The sequence below is a fragment of the Coffea arabica genome, chromosome 1e (assembly GCF_036785885.1).
Source record: "Coffea arabica cultivar ET-39 chromosome 1e, Coffea Arabica ET-39 HiFi, whole genome shotgun sequence".
Classification (NCBI taxonomy): domain Eukaryota; kingdom Viridiplantae; phylum Streptophyta; class Magnoliopsida; order Gentianales; family Rubiaceae; genus Coffea; species Coffea arabica.
In genome coordinates this window covers 43,483,345-43,509,512 of record NC_092311.1, presented here as the reverse complement: position 1 = coordinate 43,509,512, position 26,168 = coordinate 43,483,345, and the positions used below count along the sequence as shown (strand labels likewise).

Genomic DNA, 26,168 nt, shown 5'->3' with positions numbered 1-26,168 from the left:
AGTCAATAAATCTAAGTTGTTTCAAAAGGACTAATTAAAATTCATTTGTACAATGATGGATATGAATGAATCACAAATAGTTAGTGCACAATTTTGGAAAGAAAACAACATAAAAAATACACTACACATTTTCTCATTCTAGAAACTAGAGGAGCACATAAGTAAATGAACTTGAAATGGGGCCCAGAGAGAGGTAGGGATAGAGAGAGAAGGACTGAAAATGCTTAGAGAGAGAAAGTATTGCGATTGGTAGACAGAAAGGAGAGAAAGAGTGGGGAGCAAAAAAAAAAAACACAATTGTTTAGAGAGAGAAAGTATTTGGATTGATAGAGAGAGAAAGACTGAAAATGTTTAGAGAGAGAAAGTATTTGGATTGGTAGAGAGAAAGGAGAGAAAGAGTGGGGAGCAAAAAAAAAAAAAAAAAAAAAACACAATTGTTTTCTGAGGTGTGTTTGGCCGTCCTCTTCCGTTCATATTTCTCCCTCGACCGCCTTCAAAATTAATAACCAGATACGGAAAATTAGGAGAAAAAGGTCCAAACGAGAAAAGAGAAATCGAAAATCGAAATCCCATCCCCCCTTAGGATTTCCATTTTTCTTTTTCTTCTTCTCTCCTGCTAATTTTGTCTAAAATAAAAAAGCTTGGAATAATGATTTCATTCGAGGATCGGAGGAGAAGAGCTTAGGGTTTTTGAATTTGGGAAACTTAAGGATTCAAATTTGGGGACTAAATTAGGGGAATTAGGGTTTTGAATTATTGGAAAATGTTGATAAGAAATGCGACTGGCGAAGCTTTGGAGCTTTGATTCGGATCTTAAACGGAAAGGTTTTGAATTTAGGGTTTGGGTGAAGAGAAGAGCGGAAACATGGATGTGGATTCGAATATGGTAACAGCGGAGGAATCCGATCAGGAGTCCACGACGACGACGACGACGACGGCGACGGCGAATGGTCCGACGTCGGGAGAGTTATCGGGTGGGGTTGATAATTTAGGATCTCAGGCTTCTCAGCAGTCAGCTCAGCAAGGTCCTGGTCAGGCGGGTCAGCCTTCTTCTCAGCAGCAGCAGAGTAGTAATACTAGTCCGGTGGTTGGGCCGAGGTGTGCGCCGACGTACACGGTGGTGAATGCCATTATAGAGAAGAAGGAGGATGGGCCGGGACCAAGGTGTGGGCATACACTTACGGCTGTGCCTGCTGTTGGGGAAGAAGGGAGTCCGGGGTATATTGGGCCGAGGCTAATTTTATTTGGTGGTGCCACAGCTTTAGAGGGCAATTCAGCTGCTTCTGGAACTCCTTCCTCTGCTGGAAGTGCTGGAATTCGTACGTCTTAGCTTTAAAGATTTGATCTTGTTCTTGTTCACTTTTATTGAAACTGGGGTGTTTTGCTTTAGCTATAATTGAAGCTGTTTGTTTCTATTGAGATAGCATTCCAGCTGAATCTTGGTTCAATATTAGATAAAGTGAATTTGTAGAATCTGGATTTCATTCTCATGGTGTTCTTAAAGGAAAGGGGGGAGAGAGCAAAACAGGGGGATTCCTAGCTTGCTAAAGATTGAAATTTGATGTGAACCTGACAAATAAGGCATGCCATATAAAAGTTGTGTTTCGGGAATTCTGTCAAGGTGTATATAATGTAGTGTTTAGGGTGAAGATAGCACCGTTTATTTTGTTTTTATATTTGTCAGTGAAATTGAAACTTATTCTGTTAAATTCACGTGGTAACCAGTGTAGTTATGATTGATTTCAGGATTAGCAGGGGCAACTGCTGATGTGCATTGTTATGATGTGCTGACAAATAAATGGTCTAGGTAAACTTTTGATCCCTATTGTCTTATTAACTTTTGTGCAACACCTACAATAATTTTTCAGTGGCTTGCGTTGGGTTTGTTGTTTCTGTTGGAATTATTATTTTGTTGCATTTGACTTCTGCAGAATTACTCCAATTGGAGAGCCACCCACACCAAGGGCAGCTCATGTCGCTACTGCAGTTGGGACCATGGTAGTCATTCAGGTAGCTTAATAGTTCAGTTTACGTTGCAAAGTTTGAATTGTAGCGTATTCTTAAACTTTAGCTCTTTTACGAGGCTACTTTTCATTTATCGCAGGGAGGAATTGGTCCGGCTGGTTTGTCTGCTGAGGACCTTCATGTTCTAGACCTAACACAACAAAGACCACGATGGCATAGGTTAGCCTTTTGTTAAACCTAAATGCTGAAAATGTATGTAGTTGGTTTTCATAAAACATATGTTTGTCCCACAAACATTGGATTGACTATAATTTCCTATAGGGTGGTTGTTCAAGGCCCTGGACCTGGGCCTCGTTATGGGCATGTCATGGCTTTGGTGGGCCAAAGATATCTCATGGCTATTGGTGGAAATGATGGTTAGTTTTCCTGTGCCTGGCAGTTGGGGGTGGGAAGGGTGTGGGGAGAGGTGGGAGGAAAAAAATAAAAAAATGATGGTTGGTCTATTATCTCTTTTGATCTATCTTTGGTAGTCGCCTTTAACGTTTAATAGGCTTTGATGTGATGTATTGTTTCAGGAAAAAGGCCTTTAGCTGATGTATGGGCTCTGGACACAGCTGCCAAACCTTATGAATGGCGGAAACTGGAACCTGAAGGTGAAGGTCCACCTCCATGCATGTGAGTTTCAAGCCGCCTCTCTAATTGCTCATGTGGATTAGCTGTACATGATTTTTATTTGTTTAACCTTTCACATGTTCTTTACTTGATCATTAGACCATGCACATCTTCTATGTGATTGGTATTGATGATTTCCTTTGCTCTAGTGACAATTACAATGCATTTTGCACGGTGGTCAATCTTTCTGCTGAGTGGGTTTCTTTATGAATAGCTATATCGTCTATTTTGTGTATAGTATAGTTTCCTCTCTGTAAAGTGGTGTTATAAGCACATTGCATATGCAGATTAAGAGGGCCCAGTTATATTGCTACCTAAAGTATCATTATTCCTGGATCATCATTTACCTACGCATAGTGACTTACACTATTTGTTTCTCAAATTTATCTTTTCCCCCTAATGATCTGGATGTAACAATGGTTCTGCCCTTTTTTTGTTATTTTAGTTTTCTATATAGTGGTTAAAAGTTGAAGGGAATGATGAGTTCAATGCCAAATTTCTGAAAATTAACCTCTTTTCCCTTGCAAGAATAAATCTGGATGCTTCCAATTTCTGACTGAACATTTTCTTTTCGGCCTTGTGCAATTTGGTACTGAATGACATTATAATATGGCTCTATGGGATTCGTCAGACCTTGGGGCAACACCATAAGTGGATTCTGATACCCTATGTGCACTTCAACAAGTCAATAGGATTAGTGAATGACATCATCATGCCCTGGAAATATCCTGTTTTAAAAGGTTATGGAAGATTAAGAAATAGACTCGCTTGAGCTAAGTATGGATTGTGCAAAGCTCTATTAGGTCAACCAACTCTTGTCGTCAAACTGGGTCCTACTTAATTAAGCTACATTGAGTGTTCAGGGTTGCTGCTTTGTAAGGAGCTGAGCCTTCATTGTTTAGCATTGCTGCTTTCAAGGAGCTGAGCTTTGAGTTGATACTGACCTTTTAATATTGACTTGGCACTACTGTGTGGTGGAATTCTGGTTTCAACAGTGTATTTACTTTAAGTGCCTATAATCAGGAAGATATTGTTAGATCTTAGACCTATTAAAGTTTGGTTAAAAATGTCAATCACGTCATAGTTTTTGATGTTGATGTCTTGTTATTAATTGCAAACAACACGAACCGTGAAAAGTTACATAATAACGTAAAATCTCGTCATTATTATAATAAATATAGCTTAAGTGAAATGTAAGGGTGCTGCTATTATCTTTTGCTCTCACTTGGTCAGATATCTCTTGCTCAACTTAGGCTTTAATTAGTGCTTTTCATGTAAAAGCAATCTGGACTTGGTTGTTTCCATGAGTTGGTGGGCCACATGAGTTTATAGGCTAACTGTTTCTTAGTAGGTTGGTTTATTCGCTACCTGCCAGACAAGATATCTGCCAGACAATATCTTGTTAACTAATTTACCTTTTGTGGGTTCTGCAATCTAGGAGCCCACTAGACCTTCCTTTTATTTAAATATAGCATGTTGAAGTTTACATATAAGTGAGTTTGAAGCAAAAAATACTGTTTATGATTTTTTGGGTATATCTCTGACATACTCTCCAGTTACCATGTATATGCATATGTAAATATACTTATATATTCAGATGGATGGATAAGTATATATAATGTGCGTCGCGCACACGCATATACATATACATCACTCTGGTCTAGTTGCACCACTAGAGAAGGGGGGAGGCACCTAGGGGAGCAATTCCTAGACCAGCAGAACGACATGAACGAATGATAAGATTGAGTGCAAGCCCTGCACAAAGAGAGAGGTCTGTTCCATGTCTCTCACCATAGATTCAGTAATCCTGAAAACAGCTCTTGTTAGAGGCCATGGCCTCTAACTGAATTTCTCCAATAGTGATAGTGGACCTATATGTATTGTGATTGCGCTATCCTGCATAGAGGTTCTGACTCTGCTAAAGTGTTTCTTGAAACTCCACTCCATATAGAAGAGGAATGCTAAACAGAGGAAAACAGGAAGTTGTCATAGACTCTTAGTATAACCATGTGTATTATGAATATGGTCTGTTTATGACTGTTACCAAGGTGAGAGATTGAAGTTAGAAATTGTAGCAGCCGCCTAATTTTGTGGCAAGGCTTGTACTGTAAAGATTCAAAGGCTCTGTGAACTAAACTTCTGGTTGGGAGCATCCTGAAACTTGTGCAAATGCTTGTGCTTTAGAGGCAACTTTTAGTTTCTAGAGTACATCTGTTTGGCATTCTGGACTTTTCAGCAAGATTTCGTTTGAAAAGTGACAAGTTTCTGTTATATGCTTTGCTTAACATTTGTGATTATTGTATTGCAGTGGGCTACCTTTTCATGTTGGCTTTTTCTGTGTTATATTGACGTATGGAAGTTGAATATTGATTTCTTGTTTTTCCCCTGTTGCTTTTCACAGGTATGCAACTGCAAGTGCTCGGTCTGATGGTCTTCTTCTTCTTTGCGGGGGGAGAGACGCGAACAGTGTGGTAGGCTGATACACATGTTCTATATGCATTACTATGTATATATTTGTGCATCTAAATTCCATTTATGTTCACAATTTAATAGGCTTATTTGCCCTTGGTTCACCATTTTGTCTAAAAGACCACCTTTGTTTATCAGTTAGTTATATCTAGAGGGGTCGGAAAGTTAATGGCTTCTGTTGCATTATCATCACCATCATTGTCTTGTCCTTTTGTTTTCATTTTAGTTTTCCTGCCGAGGGGATGTTTTCAATTCCTATTTAGTTCTCTTATTCAATTTTTTTCTTGTTTTTGCGCATTTCTTTCATTGCTAAATAGCTTGATCATGTGTGATAACTCTTATGGCTTAATTGGTGGACTGCATTTTCTAGAAAGCTTGGAGGCATTGCTTAACTTGAATGGTTGTTTGTTGATATTTGGAATTTGCTAACCAACCTGGTCTATATTACTACTGGTGCAACTGATACTTATTGGGAACTTTGTTGTTTCACATTGTATTCATTTCTCTTTTGGTGCTGCTTGTAAAGACCTCTGTTGCTATATTGATTAATTGTTCTGTGCTCTTGTAGGCATAGGATTGATTGCACATCATCCATTCCATGGGACATTGACATGCTTCATTTTGCTGTTATTTTGTCCAATTTTTCTTACCAGAGTAACTGATTTTTTAGCCTAATGCTTCTTTGCTTTTTATCACTACTGTGAACTGCAGCCACTGGCCAGTGCATATGGGCTTGCCAAACACAGAGATGGTCGTTGGGAGTGGGCAATTGCCCCTGGTGTATCACCATCTCCTAGATATCAGCATGCAGCTGTGAGTTGCTATAGGAATTTTCTTTGTTTATTTGAAATTGTGGGCCAATATTTGCATCTGAACATTGGCTATTTTTCTGGGTTATAGGTTTTTGTCAATGCTAGGCTTCATGTATCAGGAGGGGCTCTTGGTGGTGGAAGGATGGTGGAGGACTCATCAAGTGTGGCAGGTACATACTTGTTTCTTTTTCCATCCAACAGATCTACGATAACTACCTGCATTTTTACATGCCTTCAAACTTCTTCGTGACTCCACTATCCCAATTCTTGCAAATTCACCTGTTTATTTCTTCTGTAGTTCTGGATACTGCAGCAGGAGTTTGGTGTGATACAAAGTCTGTTGTTACTAGTCCCAGGACTGGTAGATACAGTGCTGATGCTGCTGGTGGGGATGCTGCAGTTGAATTAACCAGACGTTGTAGGCATGCTGCTGCTGCTGTTGGTGACTTGATATTTATCTATGGAGGCCTTCGTGGTGGTGAGATGTGTTTTCTTTCCTGTTTATAGGATTCAGATTTATGGATGTAAAATTGTAAAGTGAGACGAGTATTCTTGTAGTAGTTTTTTGGTGTAATGAATTTTTTTTCCATCTTTTAGATGTCTTACTTCTACTTTGATGATGCTAGGCGTGGGATAGTATGTTTTATTATATTGTGCTGTCTTTAATATTTCATAATAATATAGGATCTTGAGTACATTTATCTGTTTGTCACAGGTGTTCTGCTTGATGATTTGCTTGTTGCTGAAGATCTAGCTGCTTCAGAAACAACAGCGGCAGCTTCACATGCCGCCGCTGCTGCAGCCGCATCTAATGTGCAGCCAGGCAGGTTGACAGGAAGGTATGTTGATGAAAGAATGAGACAGTCAGTTCCGGAAGCAGTTACTGATGGTGCTGTTGTGCTTGGAAATCCTGTTGCTCCGCCGGTGAATGGTGATATGTATACTGATATCAGTACTGAAAATGCAATGCTTCAAGGTTCTCGGTGAGTCTCCTGGTTAACATGTACTTCGATTCATACAATGTGCTTTTGCTGCTTCGTGTTGATGTTCCATATCAATTTAACTGTCCCAGGAGATTGAGTAAAGGTGTGGACTACTTGGTTGAAGCCTCTGCCGCTGAAGCTGAGGCAATTAGTGCTACATTAGCTGCTGCAAAAGCTCGATTCAATGGAGAAGTTGACAGACCTGATAGGGGGGACCGTGGGCCAGAGGCAACTCCGAGTGGGAAGCAAATATCTTCATTGATTAAACCTGATTCTGCTGCATCAAATAATTCTGCTCCTGCAGGGGTTCGGCTTCATCATCGTGCTGTCAGTATCAAGTTTTTGATTTTATGTTGAAAATTATTTCTGTTTTGCTGGTAATGAATTGTATCTTAAATTGATGGTTTTACTCTAAATGCATTTGCAGGTGGTTGTAGCTGCTGAAACAGGTGGAGCATTAGGGGGCATGGTTAGACAGCTTTCAATAGATCAATTTGAAAACGAGGGTAGACGTGTAAGTTATGGGACACCAGAAAGTGCTACAGCAGCAAGAAAACTTTTGGATCGGCAAATGTCTATCAACAGTGTGCCCAAAAAGGTACCTGATCTTTCCTTCATGTGGATAGCTGAAGTTGTCATATTTGGGAAGATAGGTGATGAATTAAAAGGATCAGAATCAATAGATTTCACTCAAGTTTTGGGTTTAAAATGGTGCAACATCTGTTTAGATGGAAGGATTTGCTTTCCTAGTAGGAATTGAGAGTACGAATTTGATTGCAGAGCAGTCATGGACTGCTTTGAAGAAAGTTGATTGGTAGAGGAACTTTTATACAAGGACAACAGGCGTCTATTGTTGGTTCATCCAAGTTGACTGTTTGCTTGATGATGTCTCTCTCTCTCTCTCTCTCTCTCTCTCTCTCTCTTGCAGGTGATTGCTCATCTATTGAAGCCTCGTGGTTGGAAGCCTCCTGTTAGACGTCAATTTTTCTTGGATTGCAATGAGATAGCTGACCTTTGTGATAGTGCTGAAAGAATATTCTCGAGTGAGCCAACTGTTTTACAACTCAAGGCTCCAATCAAGATATTTGGTGATTTACATGGACAATTCGGAGATCTTATGAGGCTCTTTGATGAGTATGGATCCCCTTCAACTGCTGGAGATATTGCGTAAGTGCATTAATGGTGTACGCTTCTTAGCATCCTGGGTATATTGTTTTATGGGGTAATATGTGGGTGATAGTTCTCATACAGCAAAATAGCATTCTTTAGCTTGCTATTTGCTGTTTTACTGATTGTATTGCACTACATGCCCACTTTTTGCCTGCAGTATAATTAACTGATTTTTCTTAATGGGTTCTCTTTTTGCCCACTTTCAACCTTCGCTTTTCAATTTTGGTGGATCCACTTAGATCTTGTTCTGAAGGCAAAGTAAAAGGTTGTGAACTGCATGCTCTCTGGCATATATTGAACATGTAAATTGCAAGGCTTAAAAAGTTAAAGTTCTCTAAAGTGCTCTTCACACAATTGTAGTCTGATACCCTGTTTCCCTCGTCCGTCATATTTAGCCATCGCTTAATAAACAAGTTGGACGTCCTTTTATAACAAGCAAAATTCATATACAAAAGAAGAATGTGTCATTGATTGCCAACACCTGCCTACTTGATGTGTGTCGGCAGTACAAATGATTGCTAAGGCTGTCACTAACAGGTTCTTTAAGGCCAAGTTTTTGTCCGAGAAATGTGAATTAGAACATGGGTTGGATGGTCTTTACTTGTTGAGAGCTGGAAGAGAGATTGTTGACTGTGTTTGGGCTAGCATCTCTTTTGCTTGATCCAACTGCTGTATGGTACAGGAGTTGAGTAGCAGTGAGTAACAAGTTTTGGTGCTGTATATTAAAGCATTATTCCATATGAGTCTGTCCTCATTAATGAAGTTGATACATACACATGCACATTTATAATAGCAGCCTCAATTACGATTTGTTAATTGGGTGCCTATGGAAGCTTGTGCATGACTCCCATTAAGATTAAAAGAGGCATTCTGTTCATTTTTCATGCATGCTTATTTAACTTGTGATCCTCATCACGGTATCTTAAATCACTGGCTCTCAACAGAAAAAATTTCGGAGTTATGTTTCTTATGTTTTGGTTAAATTTTCAACTAAGTGAATTACTGTTTTGCACTCGTAACTAACTTTATGTAAATGACTGTCAGATATATCGATTATCTCTTCTTAGGAGATTATGTTGACCGAGGCCAGCACAGCTTGGAAACCATAACTCTTCTCCTTGCTTTGAAGGTATGCAAACATGTTTGTGGATCTTATAGTTGCTTTTCAAATCATGTTTGTGAACTTGACTTTGCATGGTCTTATGTTCACTAATTGCTGTATAGGTTGAGTATCCCCACAATGTTCATTTAATTCGTGGAAATCATGAAGCTGCAGATATTAATGCACTTTTTGGCTTTCGAATCGAGTGCATTGAACGCATGGTAAGTATTGTGGGAGAGTAAAAATTGTGGTTTTTCTTCCTGAAGAGATTATCAACATTATGCTGTTTGGAGCAGGGTGAGAGAGATGGAATTTGGGCATGGCATCGGATAAACAGACTGTTCAACTGGCTTCCTCTAGCTGCATTGATTGAGAAAAAAATTATCTGTATGCATGGTGGTATTGGAAGATCAATAAATCATGTAGAACAAATTGAGAGTATTCAGCGACCAATTACAATGGAAGCAGGCTCAATTGTTCTGATGGATTTATTGTGGTTGGTGCATTTCCGTGCCGTGTGTTATATTTTGTTAACAATACCAATTTTGTAAAGTAATTACTTGATTTCCTGTTTATAGGTCCGATCCAACTGAAAATGATAGTGTAGAAGGGCTACGGCCTAATGCAAGGGGTCCTGGGCTGGTTACTTTTGGGGTCAGTGTTCTCCCTCTTTTTGTGAATTTATTTCAAGTTTATTGTCTTAGATTATCATAATCATGTTTTCTATTCCAATATCTTTTTGTTGAGCTGGAAGTGTACAAACTTGATGAAGGGACTTCCTATACTGTCGTGTTGGAATGACTTTCTCTAAGCTTCACTCTGCGCATTCTGAGGAGTGTGAAAGCCATCTATCCTGAAGAACTTGTTCAAGTATTAGGAAATAACTGAAACAGCAGCATGAAAAGTGGACTCGTGGCATTTCTAAAGCAATTTAGCATCGTACCATGGACAATAGGCAATTTATATAGTTGTGCAACTATTATAAGATGAAGGAACAAGAAGCATAGATCATATCTCAATGCTTGTTCTATTTTGGCACACTTCTTCTTGTTAAATGCTCTTGGGTGTTATGTCATTGGAACCAAATAAGGCTAATGCTATGTTCCGATATTCTAATATGAGAAATTTTATGGTTGTCATGTGCTTCATTGTAAGCAATATTTTGCTTGTTGGATTGGATAAATTAGGTTAAGAATAAGGTACCTGGCATTTATTGTTGGTCATTTCATTTCAATTCTTTTGTTTTTTTGGTTCTCCATTGAAGGGGGAACTAGATTCTTTATTAGTCTTTAGGTTGTCAATTTATGATTTTTGGCCAAATTTATCTTCTTGACAGCCTGATCGTGTGATGGAATTCTGCAATAACAATGATCTTCAACTGATAGTCAGAGCGCACGAGTGTGTGATGGATGGCTTTGAACGGTTTGCACAAGGACATTTAATTACTCTTTTCTCAGCCACAAACTACTGTGGTATGGCCTTTCTTCCTAATTGTACATTATTATGAGCGACCATATGTCACCATAGGCAGACATGCATAAATGAAAAAATAAAAGTAAACAGAGAAATGTTCTTTTAGCTCTATTGAATCATTGGAATTTGATCCTTTCAGGGACTGCAAATAATGCTGGTGCTATATTAGTTTTGGGCAGAGATCTTGTAGTCGTTCCCAAGCTGATTCATCCATTGCCACCGGCTATTACTTCACCTGAAACATCACCTGAACGTCATATAGAAGACACGTGGATGCAGGTACAATTGTTTTCTCATTTGTTTCAGATTTTGTGCTTTTACTTATGATTTTTTAGACCTATTCTAAAAGTGGTTCTCTCTGTGATCTTTCTCAATTAGGAGCTTAATGCTAACAGACCACCTACACCAACTAGAGGTCGTCCTCAAGTTGCCAGTGATCGAGGTTCTCTTGCTTGGATTTAGATATGTTGTCCCAGATTGTTTTCCTATATTCTTCCTGGCTCATGCTAACACCTGGGATTTCCAGAGATTTGTACATAGTATGATGCCATATGGAGACTGCCGCAGGATCTGTTTCCACTTGGATACGTGACGGCTTTGGAGCTTGCAAGGTATCAAACTTCCACAATATATATGGGCCTTCAGGCACGGAAATTTTGAGTCTCAAACCATGTAGCAGGCGGAGGATTGTTTCTCGAGTGACGATGATGAAAGCTGATAGGGGTTTTTTGAGAAGTTCCTCTGTACATTGATGAGTTGCGTGCTGGTAGAAGTTGACAGCGTTGGTTGGTTCTCCTGGGGTGGGAGTAGTGCTGGGTATTTTTCTTGTTAGTGCTATATATTTTTTGGTCACTGGTTTAGTTGTATTATTTTTATCACTTGCTAAAGAGGGGACTTTTAGGAGGTTCTCAAAATGTGATTGGTGAGATATACAAAATCTTGGGCGTTCATGTAACATAGAGGGTGTCGATTTGTAATTTGTGTTGCCTGTTTTGTACAATGTAACTTCTGTGTGATGATAAAAAAGCTCCTTTTTCTCCAGTTTCGACATGATGTGATGGAAGAAATAGCCCCTCGATGTTCGGTTCATTCTTATACCACCTAGTTACTTATCTCTTATTCCCCTAAACGTTTTTTTTTTTTTTTTTTATTTATTGACGATGTAAATTTTCCTTGTGTTTTTTCCCCCCTTATTTTTGGGTGAATCACTTAGTGATTGTTACAGTACGTTGCAACAAATAATACAATCTTGCAGGGGATATCGAAACCATGAACTAAGGCAGCTGTCTCGAGGAAAACACTGACTTGAGCGGCCAGTGTTAACCATTTTCCGGGTACTCTTGGAAGCAAGTACCGGACGGCTATTTTTCAACTGCAAATTAAGTTAGGAGTTATTTCATCTCAAGCTAATGGCAAACTCTCCACCATTTAAAGATAATAAACAAACAAATGCTGGAAGACCATTGAGGAAGCCCAAAAACAATTTTTTTTTTTACAGAAAACGTAAATAAATCTGCGACTTTCTCAAGAGTAACTTTTTTTTCAGTTAAACTAGATGGCTTAATTCATCCACAGTAATATAACAGATGGATTCTCCATATGCTACAACAGATTCTAGTTTCACCCAACATGCAGGAATTAGTTGCAGCAGAGTACTGCTTTCTACAGATGTGAGCTGATACAAGTCTCTCCCTAATCATCAAAAGGCTTCTCAACACCTGGGAACAATCATTAATGTGACCAAGCACATGGCGCCTAACCACGTTTAACTGGCCTTTGAACATAAGATTTGTTGGGGTCTTCTGTCTTGAGCTTTGGCGGCCGAATTTCTCCTTTCTTAACCTGCAGAGATAGACAAATAGATATCTTGATCAGTCACAAGACATAGTAACATCTCCACTTGAGAAAAGACGAGAAAAAGCAAGCTCGAAGTAAATGGTCATGCAGGAGGACATATTACCTTCTTTCCACCTTTCATAAAGTCTCTCCAACTGGAAACCTGATGGTACAAGGGAAATGACCGACATTCAAAACAATGAGAATGGATAACCAGTTCTTTTACACCTCACTAATTCTATAAGCACAAAATGGTAAGCATGAGGAAAATTAGGAGTGCCCATCAGATGGAAGACTATGCAACATACTTCTCATTACAAGGTTTAAGTAAAAGAATGAACTGAGACAGCAAAATTCATCCAAGACTGCAAAAATCTCATGCCACATTCAGGAGATAGCAGACAAGAGGAAAAACTAATATACAAATCCCCAAGATGATAAGAACCGTTGGTAACTAGTGGAATTATTAATACGTTCACCCCCAAAGAGAAGATAAATGTCATTCGTGCACACCCCTCAATCTTAATCATTTGCACAATCAATAAGAGGAAGGATACTAGGTAGAAAAACAGAAAAAAACTAACCCTCTGTTCCCTTGTCCCTTCCCACTGCTCCTCATGCTCACGCTTCCTTTTCCACATCTCTTTTGATTCCTCCTCGTCCTTCTTCAACCTTCCTTCCTCTTCTGATATCTAGATAATTAAAGCATACCAACTGAATTCAGTCAAACAGATTATGTAGCACTAAAGGAATGAATTGTACTGTAACATACGCGCATCTGCATTTTTCTCCTCCGCCATTCTTGCTCCGTTAATATCTCTTTAACCTTCAGTTTCAGCTCTTGCTGGAATTCTGGTGATTGTTCAAATTCTTGTTCATATTTTCCCTGTAGAAACATTTACGTTAGTATCTATTCTGATACATCACATACTTAACCACAGGAAAATGGACAACAACTAGTAGCTCCTGCTTTTCATGAGCCAACTGCTTTTAATGTTTCTTTATAAAACAATTAGCCACATATTTAATTTAATTTTGTCCAATACATAGAAACAAAGGAAAAAGAATTGAAGAGAGACACTCTGGAGACATAAACTGGTCCAGCAATATTCTAAATAAAGTTCCAGGTTGATCCTTGGTAGAGTCAGAACAAGTAGAAAAGAATAAGGATAACAAGACACTGTTGCTACTAAACTTACCTCATCAACTATTGACTTCAACTTAGAAGCAGTATCTTTTTTAAGTTGCTTCTTCCTCTTTGCTCTAAGTTCCTCTGCGTTGAATTAAAAAATTTTCAGTGTTACCAAAGCTTGACAAAGAACACAAGTAAAATAGGAACCTAGAATAACACCTAATCACTTTAAACACCATTTAAATCATTCAAAAAAGCTGGATTGTCCACTAAAGATCCAGAACAAAGCATAACTTGTATTTATTAAAGCATCTGTATATCACCTTGTGATGTAGAGAAATGGTCACAATCATGACATGATCTGGATTCAAGCAATAACAAAACAAAATAAAAACTAAAAAGTAGGGAGAAAATTACTTATTACAATGATCTAGTAGCACATTTCAAATTCCCCTTTTGAAAGATTAGAACCCCTTTTTCTTTGGGTTTTGGGACAAACAAATGAGTGCGAGCCATTTAGGCAATGGCTTTTTCATAAAATATCATAAAGGATAATACTGCAAGTACCTTTTGCTGCATTCACTTGGTTCAGAACATATTCCCTTTCTTGTGGCTCAAGCAGCAGCTGCTGGGCTTTTGCTAATGCTGCAGCAAATAAATTTTGTTAGTAAGCAATTCATTGGGCGAACCAAATTGCACAGCATAAAAGCAAACTCGAAAACAATTAATTTGAGCCTCCACTATATGATTGTAAAGAGAATGGAGGACTGAAGAAGATCAGTTCTCCATAAAAAAGGAGTTCTGTATTTCCACATACTAAATGCTACTCTATAAGAGGACACCAAAAGGATTAGAAAGGTGTTTGCACTGTTAACTTTCTCCAAAAGTACAATCTAGCATTATAGCAGACCAAGGTCTTAAAAAGTACTGATAATTGCATATTGCTTCAGATTAGAAAGAAAGATAAGAAGATTTCATTACCAGCGAATGCCTCCTTTGCTTGTGGATGTTTGCACTTGTCCGGGTGAACAAGTAAAGACAACTATAAGAAGGAAAAAGCATAAATCTATCAGTTCATTTCGAATACCAAGCTGTTCATATCAACAACACAAAACCCTTATTCAATCTACAAGTTATCAAGCTATCGGCAATATAAAAAAGCTTTACCTTGCGATATTGTTTTTTCACGTCATCCACAGATGAATCAAATGACAGGTTAAGATAATCAAATGGATTTAACTTGAAGCACGAAAGAATCCTGAAAAAACGTTGAAAATTGGAGATTATATATAAGCAAATAGGTCCAGGAGGGGAGAGAGAGAGAGAGAGAGAGAGAGTATAAATGACATAATATGAAATAATCTGCCTAAGAACATTGAAGAACTCATATGAAATATAATTGAGAAGGTACTATCAGCAAAAACCATCAGATTCCTTCCTTTGCTTTGATGTTTCAACTTTTTCTACTCTCTGATATTTCCACTTTCATCAACACAAACTTTTTCTTCCTCGCACCATTTTGTTCTCTAGTCGAAGAAAGAAACTTATGGATAAGCATTTAATCAACATGCATGCTAGCATTTAAATCTCTTACTCCATTATATGTACCCTGAATAAGACAGCCAAACTTGTTGTGATCAGACTTAGCTACTACACAAGGCTTTGAACCTACAAATTTGTGCAACAGTTTAACTTTACACAGTCTTACTCCTGTAGCCCAAAAAAAAAAAAAGCATTCTTGACTCAACTCAAGTAAGCCTATTCTCACTTGTAGGCTTTAGGGTTCAGCAACACGATACATGTTTTTTCCATCCAACTCATGATTCAGGCTTATGTAACACTGCAAGTTGCCATGCATTTCCTAATAGCTGATTTCAATCCCTTTATCATTCTTTCCTTTAATCTTTCTAATAACCCTACTGGAAATGGATTTTATATACATCAAAAAATCAACCCAATCAGTTATCTGCTGTTCTATAAACACCTGGGCACTTATATATTGTCGTCTCATACATCTCTTTTCTCACAATTTCAGCATCATATTTTACCAAAAATCCATATACCACACCCTTTTTTTCTTTGCAGATGTTTTAGATGGGAAAAAGAAGTGCTATCTACCGTTTAACAATCTCAACAATTATCATTTGTAGCAATACAAGAAAGAGGACTTTTCCCAAAACAAAAACCCTAAATTTATTCTCATGTTTCAAATTAAAAATTGGCCCAATTGAACAATTTACTCATCAAAATAAATGGAAAGCCACGACATAATTTATCAAAAAACGAACTTCTAACACAACAGTTCGCATTGTTTTACACGTAATATTTTCACACAAAAAAAAACACAAATTTGCACCAAAAATTTTAACAAATTAGCAACGAAATTTACATAAATTGAAGAATAAACTTGCACTGGAAAAAAATCACTCAAATACACATAAAAACGGAAAAAAGAAAGAAATGAACCTATTGACTTCGTTATCACGCTCAACCTCGCTAACCTCTGCGAAGAATTGCTTCAGCAGCAAATCGTCGAGGTTATTGGCGCTGTTGTCTCCCATCCCAGTAGCCCACGGATGAATGAATTTCTTACTCAACCAAACACGACCTTAAAGGTTTCCTTTGCCTTTGCTGCAAATCTTTCCTTTACAAATATGGAAATTAGTTCGGGCCACTTTTGGGCTCCAGCCCATCTGAACCAAAGTAGCAGATCATCAATCAGGTTTGGCCTCAGATATCCAATCAGTCCATCGTATTTGAGTGAATGGGCTAATGGTGTCCGATTGTTTATTTTGGCTATTGGGCCATCAAAATATTTGCTTTTATGGGATTCCGGACCTGTCCAATTCGTGCGCAGATCTACCTCATCTTTTTTAATCACACGTTTTCTCTTTTTTTTTTAAAAAAAAAATACTTCAAATTATCATTTTCTTTTACCAACAATTGCCCAATTTGCTTTTTTTTTTTTTGAGGAAAAAGCCCAATTTGCTTTGATACAAGCAAGACAAAAATAGGTACGTAATTTGATTGAATGCATCCTTCTGTTAATGCAGCGTCGGAGAAATTAATCGATATATTAAATTGCAATTAGACCATTAGTGGAGATATTGTAGTGTATATATTCACCACCCACTTTCATTCCTGTGTACCACTTTTGAGGGAAAAAATAACAAAAAAAGGACACATATTAGAGGATACTCATTTAAATCTCATAAGCACAAAGAATATTTCCAAATGTTTATATTTTCTTTTCTTCTATCCTTTTTCATTTGAAGAGAATCAAATGATTAGTATCTCTACAAATATTACCAAAGAACAAAACGAAGCAATTTGAAAAAAAAAAAAAAAAGAGGAAAAAGAGCCAAATGGATATCAGTTTCAAAAGTACTAAAAGTTCATGTAGGCTATAAGAATTTCAAAAAAAAAGATTGGAAAAGTTTTTTTTTTTTTTTTTTTTTTTTGTGTAAGTGGTAGGTCTTGTATCCAAGATCTCCTACTAATAATTTCTTCCACCTTACCATCCAAATTAAACTCTTTGCAGAACTGGAGATCTTACTAACATTTTTTCCTGTAACGATGGACACATGAGTATGACAGTGAAGTAAATATTAACATTAGACAAAATATTAACATATTATTAGGCTATACTTTGATTAGAAAACTTAGGCCAAAATGTTTGTTAATGAGCCATACACGTTTGAAGTAAAATACTTGGGATAATTTCAAAAATCTCCCCTAATGTTTCTGACAATTTCACTAGCCTCCCCTAAAGTCTGTAAAATTACACAAATCTCTCCTGAAGTTAAGGTTTTGATAACAAAATTAGTCCAATTAGAAAAAGTAACATTAAAAAAGTATTTTAAGGAGAGAGATGAAACTTTTACTTCTTAAATATCCGTTATGCGTGTATATATATGTTGTATTAGTAAAAGAACAAAAATAGCTAAAAGTTAGAAATAATTAATATACACATTTGACCGTTCAAAAAATTTGCATTTAATAAATTAGACAACACAAATAAGCAACAAAATTAAGCAAAACAGACTAGTCATCTCTTTTAACATGATGTTTGCTATGATTCTTGTGATTTTAATCAGAAAAATTTTTGAATTTTGACTTTTTTCCCCTCATTTCTCCTTTATTTTTACGAAATTATTTTACAATTGTCACAGTTTTAAGAGTTTTAAAGAAAATATTCTCATGAACAACCTTCTTTTGGCCTGTATTTTTTCTTCTACTAAAGCTCTTATTCTCACATTGTGTGCAACTGATTTCTGGTCATTGTTAAATTTTATCAATCACAAAATAGTGTCATTAGATATATCAATTGATGTATTTTTTTAATTACAAGTCATCGTTCATCATCAAAGAATTTTTTAACAAATATTTTCGTTAATTAGTGCTCGAATTACTTAATCGTTAGATATTAGTAAAGGAGAAAGGAGGGGAAAAAGGCAAAATTTGAAAATTTATCTTTTCAAAATCAAATGAATTATACTAAATATCATGTCAAAAGAGATGACTAGTCTGTGTTGTTGAATCTTATGATCATTAGTGTAGTTTTGTTGCTTATTTGTGCTGTCTAATTTATTGAATGTGGACTTTTTGAGTGGTAAAATATGTGTATTAATTGTTTCTAACTTTTAATTATTTTCATTCTTTTACCAATACAACTTATATGCATGCATAAAGAGTATTTATGGGATAAAAGTTTCACCTCTCTCCTTAAAGTACTTTTCTAATGTTAATTTTTCTAATTGGAGTAATTTTGTTATCAAAACCTTAACCTCAAGAGAGGTTTGTATAATTTTACAAACTTCAGAAGAGTCTAATGAAATTGTCAAAAACCTCAGGAGAGGTTTCTGAAATTATCCCAAAATACTTTAACAAATGTGGAGATTGGAGACAGTAGACCTTACAAATGTGGAGAGAGTAAAAGCAGACATGTCTGCATCTGATTCTTGGTCCTAAATGAGTTGATAATTCCAAAAGAAAATTAATATAATTAATTTCCTAATTGATGTGAAAGTTCATTAAGATTGGTGTCAATTCTAGCTTTAAACTGGCATTTTCAATCCATCATATAATAAGTAATAATTAAGTAGAGAGAACTTCTAGACTTTTTGTTGTACCTTAAGTCATCTTATTCTGCTACAAAGTATCAAAATTAAAGCATATGCTTATTGTTTAAACTTTTTTAATTATTTTTTCTTTTTGCCTCTATCTCAATGCCATATATATACTCCTTCCCTTTTTTTATAACTGACGTTTAAGGTTTTGCACACCAATTAAGAAAAGTTTTTCATTGCTTAAATCTGTACACTACTTTCCTTTTGTACCCTCATTAATTGTGCAACATACTGCGAGAAAAGAAGAAAGAATGCGGAGGGGCAGATAATTACTAGGATTGTTACAAAGAGAGAAGCAATAATTACTAGGAGTAGTAATTAAGAACCCTGTATTGGAAAAGAGAGATAATAGGGTAAAATTGTGAAAAAATAATTAATACTGTATGAGGATAATAAAACGACAGATAAAAGTACACTAGAGCAAATTTCTTAAACGTCAGTTATAAAAAAATGGAGGGAGTATATACATACACACACATGACCGCGTCTTAGCTAGTTACTTATATATTCTTATGCTCCGACATCTTTTTCATAAAAGCTGTTAGAATTTTTGGGAATGGATAGCCGTCCTACTCATATTCCCTAAAGCATTTGCCAAAGTATATGTTGGAACTCGGAACTTGTGCTTCTTTTTTTTCTTTTTTTTTTTTTAAAGAACTTCAAAATGACTTAAAAGTTAAAAGGGCGAGTGAAAAATGAAAAGAAAAAAACATGGTTATAAGTAACTTAATCGGAATTGAACATGATCAGTTTTATATTAGAGTTTCAAAAATATGAGGTGAAATAAATTGGTTATTTCTTGTTTGATTTGTCTTGTGAACTTTATTTTGCATCTACTCTTGGTTAAAGTTTTAATCTGGCTAGTTAGAAGATGGCAACGGGCTGTTTTGAAGCCGGAGAAGCTTCCCCCAACCCTCACCCTGATCTACCAAAGTTCTCCTTATCCCTGCCCTGTTTCCCACTCCCCCAACCCCCGCCCCTACCCTCGTCCCTCCCTATTATTTCTGTGGGTGCACTCGTCCTACTCCACTATCATTATTATTATTTTTATTTGATTTAATCTTTTCAATTTATATAAATCTAATAATAGTTTTATTAATCATTCTTTTAAAATTTTAGTAAAAAAATTACATCGTTTTATTATAACAACATAATATGTTACTTATTTCATAAAATATATTTATATACTAACAATAACATAACATTTATTCCAAATTGTACGTATACATACTATTTTAAAATAAAGGCGCGAGATGGGATGGACATATGCTCTCGCGCCCCCACCCCAATCCCCACCCATTCCTAAGCTCGTGGGGCGAGCACTCGCCGTATTTAGGACTGTCAACTGGTCGGGTCCGGGCAGAAACTAATAAATCCGGACCCGGCATATTATACCAGTTCCGGATTCTACTTGAATACCCGACGGGTCGAGCCTATCCGAAAAAGGGTCCATCAAAAATCTATTTTGCAACAACACTTGTTTTTGGTGTGTTTGACTATTTGGATAATAGTCAGAGAAGTAAATTTAGGGTATTATATAAATAAATATATATATATTTTAAATTATTAATCAATTTATATCCGGGTTGGGTTCAATACGGGTCAGAATACCATATTCCGTATCCGACATGTTTTTGTTTGACAAAACGGATTCGGATTCGTTAATGGAATTATATCCCTACCCGTATTCGGAATTATTTGACGGATCCGGTCCGGGTCCGGGTCAGTTGACAGGCCTAGCCTTATTGCCATTCCTAGGGCATATTGAACTAACAGTAAGATCAATATCAAAGTCTCGCAACAAAATGTTCAATGGAAAGCTAACACCGGTCATTTATCAATTAAGTCATGTCTAAGACTATATAGCTCGTCTTTTATCAAGTCTGTTTCCAAATTCCGACCACAAGTTGTCAAAAATCAGTTGAAAGATTTGTTTCTAGACAGGCATCCGGTTGATGATCAGCCACCTTTGTGAACTTTCTGCATTTGATGTATGAATTGAACCCATAAAATCATTTTCTTTGAGTTAAATTTATAAGACTCGAGTTTCAAACCAAACAAACCGCGTCGAAATATGAGTGTCCCATACGAAGTTATGATATTAAAAACATATTCAGTTGATACACATTAATCACCAACATAATTTCACAAGAAACTGAGAGAAATATTTGTAACCATACGTGAACTTGGGAAAAAGTCACCCATTCACTGCCCATATAATCCAGCTATCTATGTGTCTTTTGTTAATATAAGTTGACTTAATTGGTAAAAATGGATTATTTTCTCACAAAAGATTGTATGTTATGCTGATATGATGATTGTGTTGACGGACACTCTATAAGAATCTCGGCTTATGGTTCCGAAGGCATGCTCTGACTCGTTGTGATGTTCGGAGCCAAAGTTACTTAAACTTTTTATTACACGAAAAAAAAATCTATGTGCCAGTTTGTCAACTTTTTTGTTTTACTAATTATGTGAAACAACATGTGTGGCATATATTGAGCCCTGCTCGAATTTAAAAAAAGAAAAGAAAGAAAAGATATTTATCGTCAATGTAATCTCCCCTTGAAAAGACTGCTTATTGTTGGTGAAACACATAATTAAGCCAGCATGAACTGTACGGATTTCTGCTGTAATCCATTTGCCGGAAGAATAAGAATCCCCAGTCTTAATCGAAGCTAACGCTTGTACAAAATAGTTACGCGAACGTAGGAACATATACAGTATACTGCATGAATACAATTGACTTTATGAATCTAATTCCTAGCCAAAATCTCATTGGACGAGCCTTAAGTTGATTATATTCAGAAAATCTTGACTAGAAAACTTGCAGGAGCACAACAGAGCAAGAAGTGATCATGATGTAGCCAAAATTAACTTCCAAAAGGACGGGATATGACCCATGCTGCAATCCCATTGGCTACAGTTGCAAAAGCTGATGTAAAAGAAGGTTATTCCATTATGATGCAGAGACAGACAAGACACACCACCAAGTCAAAGATAGTGGTAAGATTTTGTTAGATAACAGAGTAGTAGTACTACTACTGCTACTAAAAAAGTGTACAGGAGTAATAAAAATTTATGTAGTACTCTCACATTTTTCTTCCATAAATCCTCTAAATCCAAACAAGTAATTTCTCCCCCTTTTTCCAATATTTTATTTTACTACACATAACTCTTTCTGAGAGTAAAAAGTACTACTAATACAAAGAGGGACAAGTAGTAGGTAACATTTTACGTAGAGGAATTATATAAGAAGAATTTAAAAAAAAAGTGGTTGATGAAGCACTGTGGTATCGATTTGTGGTTGTGGATCATGAGGAGGTAGCAATGCAATTAGGCTCACAAAGTAATAGAGATCTTGCTCTTGATTCTTTGCATCCTCTGAACAAAGGAACCAAGTATTCTGCCTTGTTTCCTCTCATGAGCACAAGATTTTGCTGCTCATATCCCTTCAAGCTGCCATGACTGGCTAGAATGAGCTTGTTCTGGTTGCTTTTGGGAGGCTGGCATTGTTCAGCTGTGGACATTGGCTTGATGATGCTTGCCATTGTGGGCTTCTCTTTCCAGAAGTATTCATAAGCATTGAAAGATGTAGCTGCTGTGGTTGCCGGTGGGGCTGAGATCAGTCGAGCCACCCGCGGTGGTGGTGGAACTGGAAGTGACTGAGGAAGTGGTGGAGTAGCAAACGCGTCCTCCAACTCCACCTCCACCTCCCCCAAGTTGACAGCTTTGTTGAACCTTGGAGCCCATGCTAGATTCTTTTTGTCTAGTCCCATTAGCTTTTTCATCATCAATGTTGGTTTGTGCACATCCATCAATCCACCTGGCAATCTTGAGTTTTGCTCCATCACAATCTCCACTTCTCTTCTTCCTTTTTCTTTCTCAAAAACTTTCTCATCATCATCATCATCTTCTTCTTCTACTACTACTACTACTACTTCCTCCTCTTCTTCTTCATCTTCTTCATGGCCTTTATCACTTGGATCATCAAATTTGGACCCCCCATTTTCTTCAATTTCTTCAAAATTGTCAAACACTTGCTCAAATTCTTGAACATCATCCTCCATTTCTTCTTCTTGTGAGGAAGGAGTATTGATGAAAGTGAGGCGAAGGCGGCCATCTTCGCGTTGAGCCTGGAAATAGTTTTGTGGAGGGACAGAAACAGCTTCAAGAACTAACCTACCATTTTCTCTGTGAGACTGCATGTGAACTGAGGTTCTATCTTCGCGAGCCAATGAAGGAAGAGGAGGAGGGAAGGACCGAGGCCCTGATTTCCTACTGGAAATAGAGTAATGATACTTTGCAATTCGCATGTCCTCGTAGGACTGCGGTAGTTGTGGTTGTGGTTGTGGTTGTGGTTGTTGTTGGTCGTTATCTTTTTCCTCATCTACATCGCCTACTTCAGAAGGCGGGTACGAGGAAAAGCCATCAGAGCCAGTCTCAGAGCCAAGACTTTCTGTGCAAATTTCGAGGCTTTTTTCACTCAAAGAGCTAGCAGATCTTTTTACTAAAGGATGAACATAAGGGGGTGGAAGTTTGGATGAGTCCTCATTCTTTTGGGAAAGAATTGAGCCCCAACTCCACACATCTGGCTGCTGCTTTTTCTCTTTATGTGACTGAATTGACATCCATACGTCATCTTGTGCAGGCCTTTCTTTATTACCTTTATAATACTCCTCTTCTCCTTCTGAAAAAGAAGAAGAAGATGATGACGAATGATGATGATCAGCGGCTGAAAGTGCTAGTTTCTCAGATGATGCAATCTTCTTCATGGGGCTAGAGCTGGTGAAGCCATTTTGAGCTAACCATTTCTTTGAGGACATATCAGCTGAAAGAGTTCTTCTCAAAGAAGCTGCTGCTTTGGTTGTTTCAGAGTCTGATCCAAGAATGGACACTATACCTTGCTTCTCAATGGTGACTCTTGGTGCCTCTTCTTCAACTTTTATAGAAGATAGTAGTTGAAAGCTGCTCTTGCTGCTTACACAAGTGGACATCTTCACCGTCTGATGATGCACTACAGACTAGAGAAGATCAAAACAATTTCTTCCCTCTGCACAAAGTCGAAGAAATTTCATCAGAAAAAAAGAACAATACAATTCACTACTGCCACGAGTAGTAGAATATCAATACTATGAAACAAATTCTCAAGTTACAAAGCAAAGCTTTCCAAAATTCTATGTTACATGCATGCATGTAGTAACAAAAGTAACAAACTAACAATAGCAATTATTGAATGAGATTATAATTAAGCTGTGTATTTGTGCGTGTCGTGAGTTTTATGGGATAAAATTAGCTACAAATTCGATACGAAATTTACCTCTCAAGCAAACAACAGCATCCAACAGAGGTCTGCTACAGGCAGAGACCACTGGGCTGCCAGTTGCAAGCCAAGGAGGAGTAAAAGGGATTATGAAGGTGATGTTTGAGGATGCTGTGGATTGGCTTTGGCTGATGGCAATTACAAGGGCTGGGGAGTGTCGGGTATTTGTAGGAGCCGAAAATGCCTTTTGGACCGTGTCATGGGTCCTACACTATGACACCATGAAAAGACCTTTCACTTGTTTCCAATTTTTTTTATCATGAATGATGAGGTAATAAAAAGAAGTTAAGAAAGCATATAGCACTTGTTACTCTTTAAGTTAACAGTAATTATGGTGATTCTCTACCAAACATTAAGAGCTGTTCTCTTTCCATTCTGACCTCTGTTTCAAGTTTAAAGTTTAAACCATATTTTAGCCTGAATCTTTGAAATACATGAATTCTTGAAAAGCAGGGGCAATCGTCAAAATGTTTCTATTTGCAGAATTTCAAAAATAAGGGTACTCATGAGCCATGAAATGTGAAGGAAACTGACCAGATATAAACTTAGAATCAAGAAAAAAAAAGGGGGGGGGGGGGTAAGGAAGTTGTTTTCGTTATCAAAAACTTTTGGTTAGGCCAAATGTAATCAACCCCAGAAACCTTGGACACCAAGAGTCAATAATAGGCTCGTTTTCACTATTGTAAGAGCTCTCTCTTTCAAACTGTTCCCCTCAGATATGTCATCCCAGAAAAATTTTCCCCCCCTACTCTTTTGGTAAGTTTACAGAGAATATGAAAATGATTGGAAAGTTAGCGTATTTCATGACACATTACCCAACAGAAAATGTACAGTTACTTCTTTTAGAATAGTATGGTTTGCAAAAGATGATGACTTGTTCTATATCCATATGAACTAATAAAGACAAGATTTCTCAGCTGAAATTAAAAACTTTATGGTCAGAAATAACGTTGATGAGAGAAACGGCTTGTTTTGGAGTGAGACTAGAAAAAAAATCAAGGAGTATATCCTAGAATAACATGAATACTTGATCAAGGCAAGAAAGAAGTCCACAAGTATGTAACATGTAGTCCTTTTTCTACAAAATTGCAAATTAAGGTCCTTTTCTGTGTTATAGTACTTAAATCCGTGGTGTTTGAGCATTTCGAATTAATGCTTAATTGGTTTTAATTTTGCAATTGCTGTGATTTAATTCATGAAGGGCCTGGATAAAATTAATCAGCTAACAACCCATTCAAGTAGTAGTAGCAGTAAAAAAGTAAAATAACCACATGGGTCAAAGGTGAAAATAATAAGGGCAAAAAACCTCAGTGACCACTAAACTATTGGTCAGATCATGTTTTGACCATCAAACTATTTTTCGTCAGTAATTAGCCACTAAACAACTTAATCAGTAAATCTGTGACCATTTAGTCGATAATTGCTCTTAATCTGTAAAATTAGCAATTAATCTGTGAAATAGGGTCGCGTAGTTGTTGGACAAAATTACCCCGCACTTTGCCACTAGGGTCGCGTAGTTGTTGGACAAAATTACCCCGCACTTTGCCACGTGTACAGCTAATTTTACAGATTAAGAGCAATTATCGACTAAATGGTCGCGAGTTTACTGATTAAGTTGTTTAGTGGTCAATTACTGACGAAAATTAGTTTGATAGTCAAAACATAATCTGACCAATAGTTTAGTGACCGCTGAGGTTTTTTACCCAAATAATAATAATATTAGAGTGTTTGGATACCCAAATTATCTCAAATAATATTTCGCTTGTATCATAAACACATTTCCCAACCTACCTTTTTATATTCCCAATCACCTTTTTATCTCACATACATCACATCACAAAAAGTGCTACAGTAATTATTCCAAATAATATTTCAAATAATGTACTACATATTATTATAATTTGGGTACTGAAAAACTTTATCAGAGCTGCTGGAGCTGGTTCACAGAAGTGGCGGTAGGAGGAGGGACAAGATATTACAACCTGTTTTTGTGGAGGAACATATAATATAAACACAATCCATAGGATTCTTCTGACAGGTTTCTATGATGTGGATAGCAGAAGTACCTCAGCCATATACAACATGAGAGCTTTAGGCCAAAA

The 26,168-nt window shown here is 37.0% G+C and overlaps 3 protein-coding genes across 4 annotated transcripts; 1 reads left to right on the top strand and 2 right to left on the bottom strand.

Moving 5' to 3' along the window:
- Positions 1–413: 413 nt before the first annotated feature.
- Positions 414–11,687, top strand: LOC113704917 (serine/threonine-protein phosphatase BSL3). Of its 2 annotated transcripts, XM_027226793.2 has the most exons (22): positions 414–1,319; positions 1,747–1,807; positions 1,932–2,010; positions 2,105–2,184; positions 2,287–2,381; positions 2,541–2,640; positions 5,039–5,108; positions 5,818–5,919; positions 6,007–6,088; positions 6,217–6,396; positions 6,634–6,901; positions 6,991–7,228; positions 7,329–7,499; positions 7,830–8,068; positions 9,116–9,200; positions 9,296–9,394; positions 9,470–9,669; positions 9,752–9,827; positions 10,510–10,645; positions 10,786–10,925; positions 11,025–11,088; positions 11,173–11,687. In XM_027226793.2, exons 1-22 carry the CDS (start codon positions 866–868, stop codon positions 11,184–11,186), a joined length of 3,033 nt encoding a protein of 1,010 aa, XP_027082594.2. In that variant the 5' UTR covers positions 414–865; the 3' UTR covers positions 11,187–11,687. The 2 variants fall into 2 exon arrangements, with proteins under 2 accessions (XP_027082594.2, XP_027082586.2); XM_027226785.2 differs by having other exon boundaries at positions 11,025–11,300.
- Positions 11,688–12,166: 479 nt separating this feature from the next.
- LOC113704906 (uncharacterized) lies at positions 12,167–16,244 on the bottom strand. Its single transcript, XM_027226774.2, has 9 exons — positions 16,081–16,244; positions 14,782–14,872; positions 14,596–14,656; positions 14,182–14,259; positions 13,682–13,755; positions 13,255–13,368; positions 13,067–13,174; positions 12,607–12,645; positions 12,167–12,488 (listed from the first exon to the last, which is right to left on the bottom strand). The coding sequence occupies exons 1-9, from the start codon at positions 16,173–16,175 to the stop codon at positions 12,402–12,404; spliced, it is 747 nt and encodes a 248-aa protein (XP_027082575.2). The 5' UTR covers positions 16,176–16,244; the 3' UTR covers positions 12,167–12,401.
- Positions 16,245–21,812: 5,568 nt separating this feature from the next.
- On the bottom strand, positions 21,813–24,195 carry LOC113704898 (uncharacterized). Its single transcript, XM_027226768.2, has 2 exons — positions 24,064–24,195; positions 21,813–23,796 (listed from the first exon to the last, which is right to left on the bottom strand). Exon 2 carries the CDS (start codon positions 23,738–23,740, stop codon positions 22,058–22,060), a length of 1,683 nt encoding a protein of 560 aa, XP_027082569.1. The 5' UTR covers positions 23,741–23,796; positions 24,064–24,195; the 3' UTR covers positions 21,813–22,057.
- Between the last annotated feature and the right edge of the window lie 1,973 nt (positions 24,196–26,168).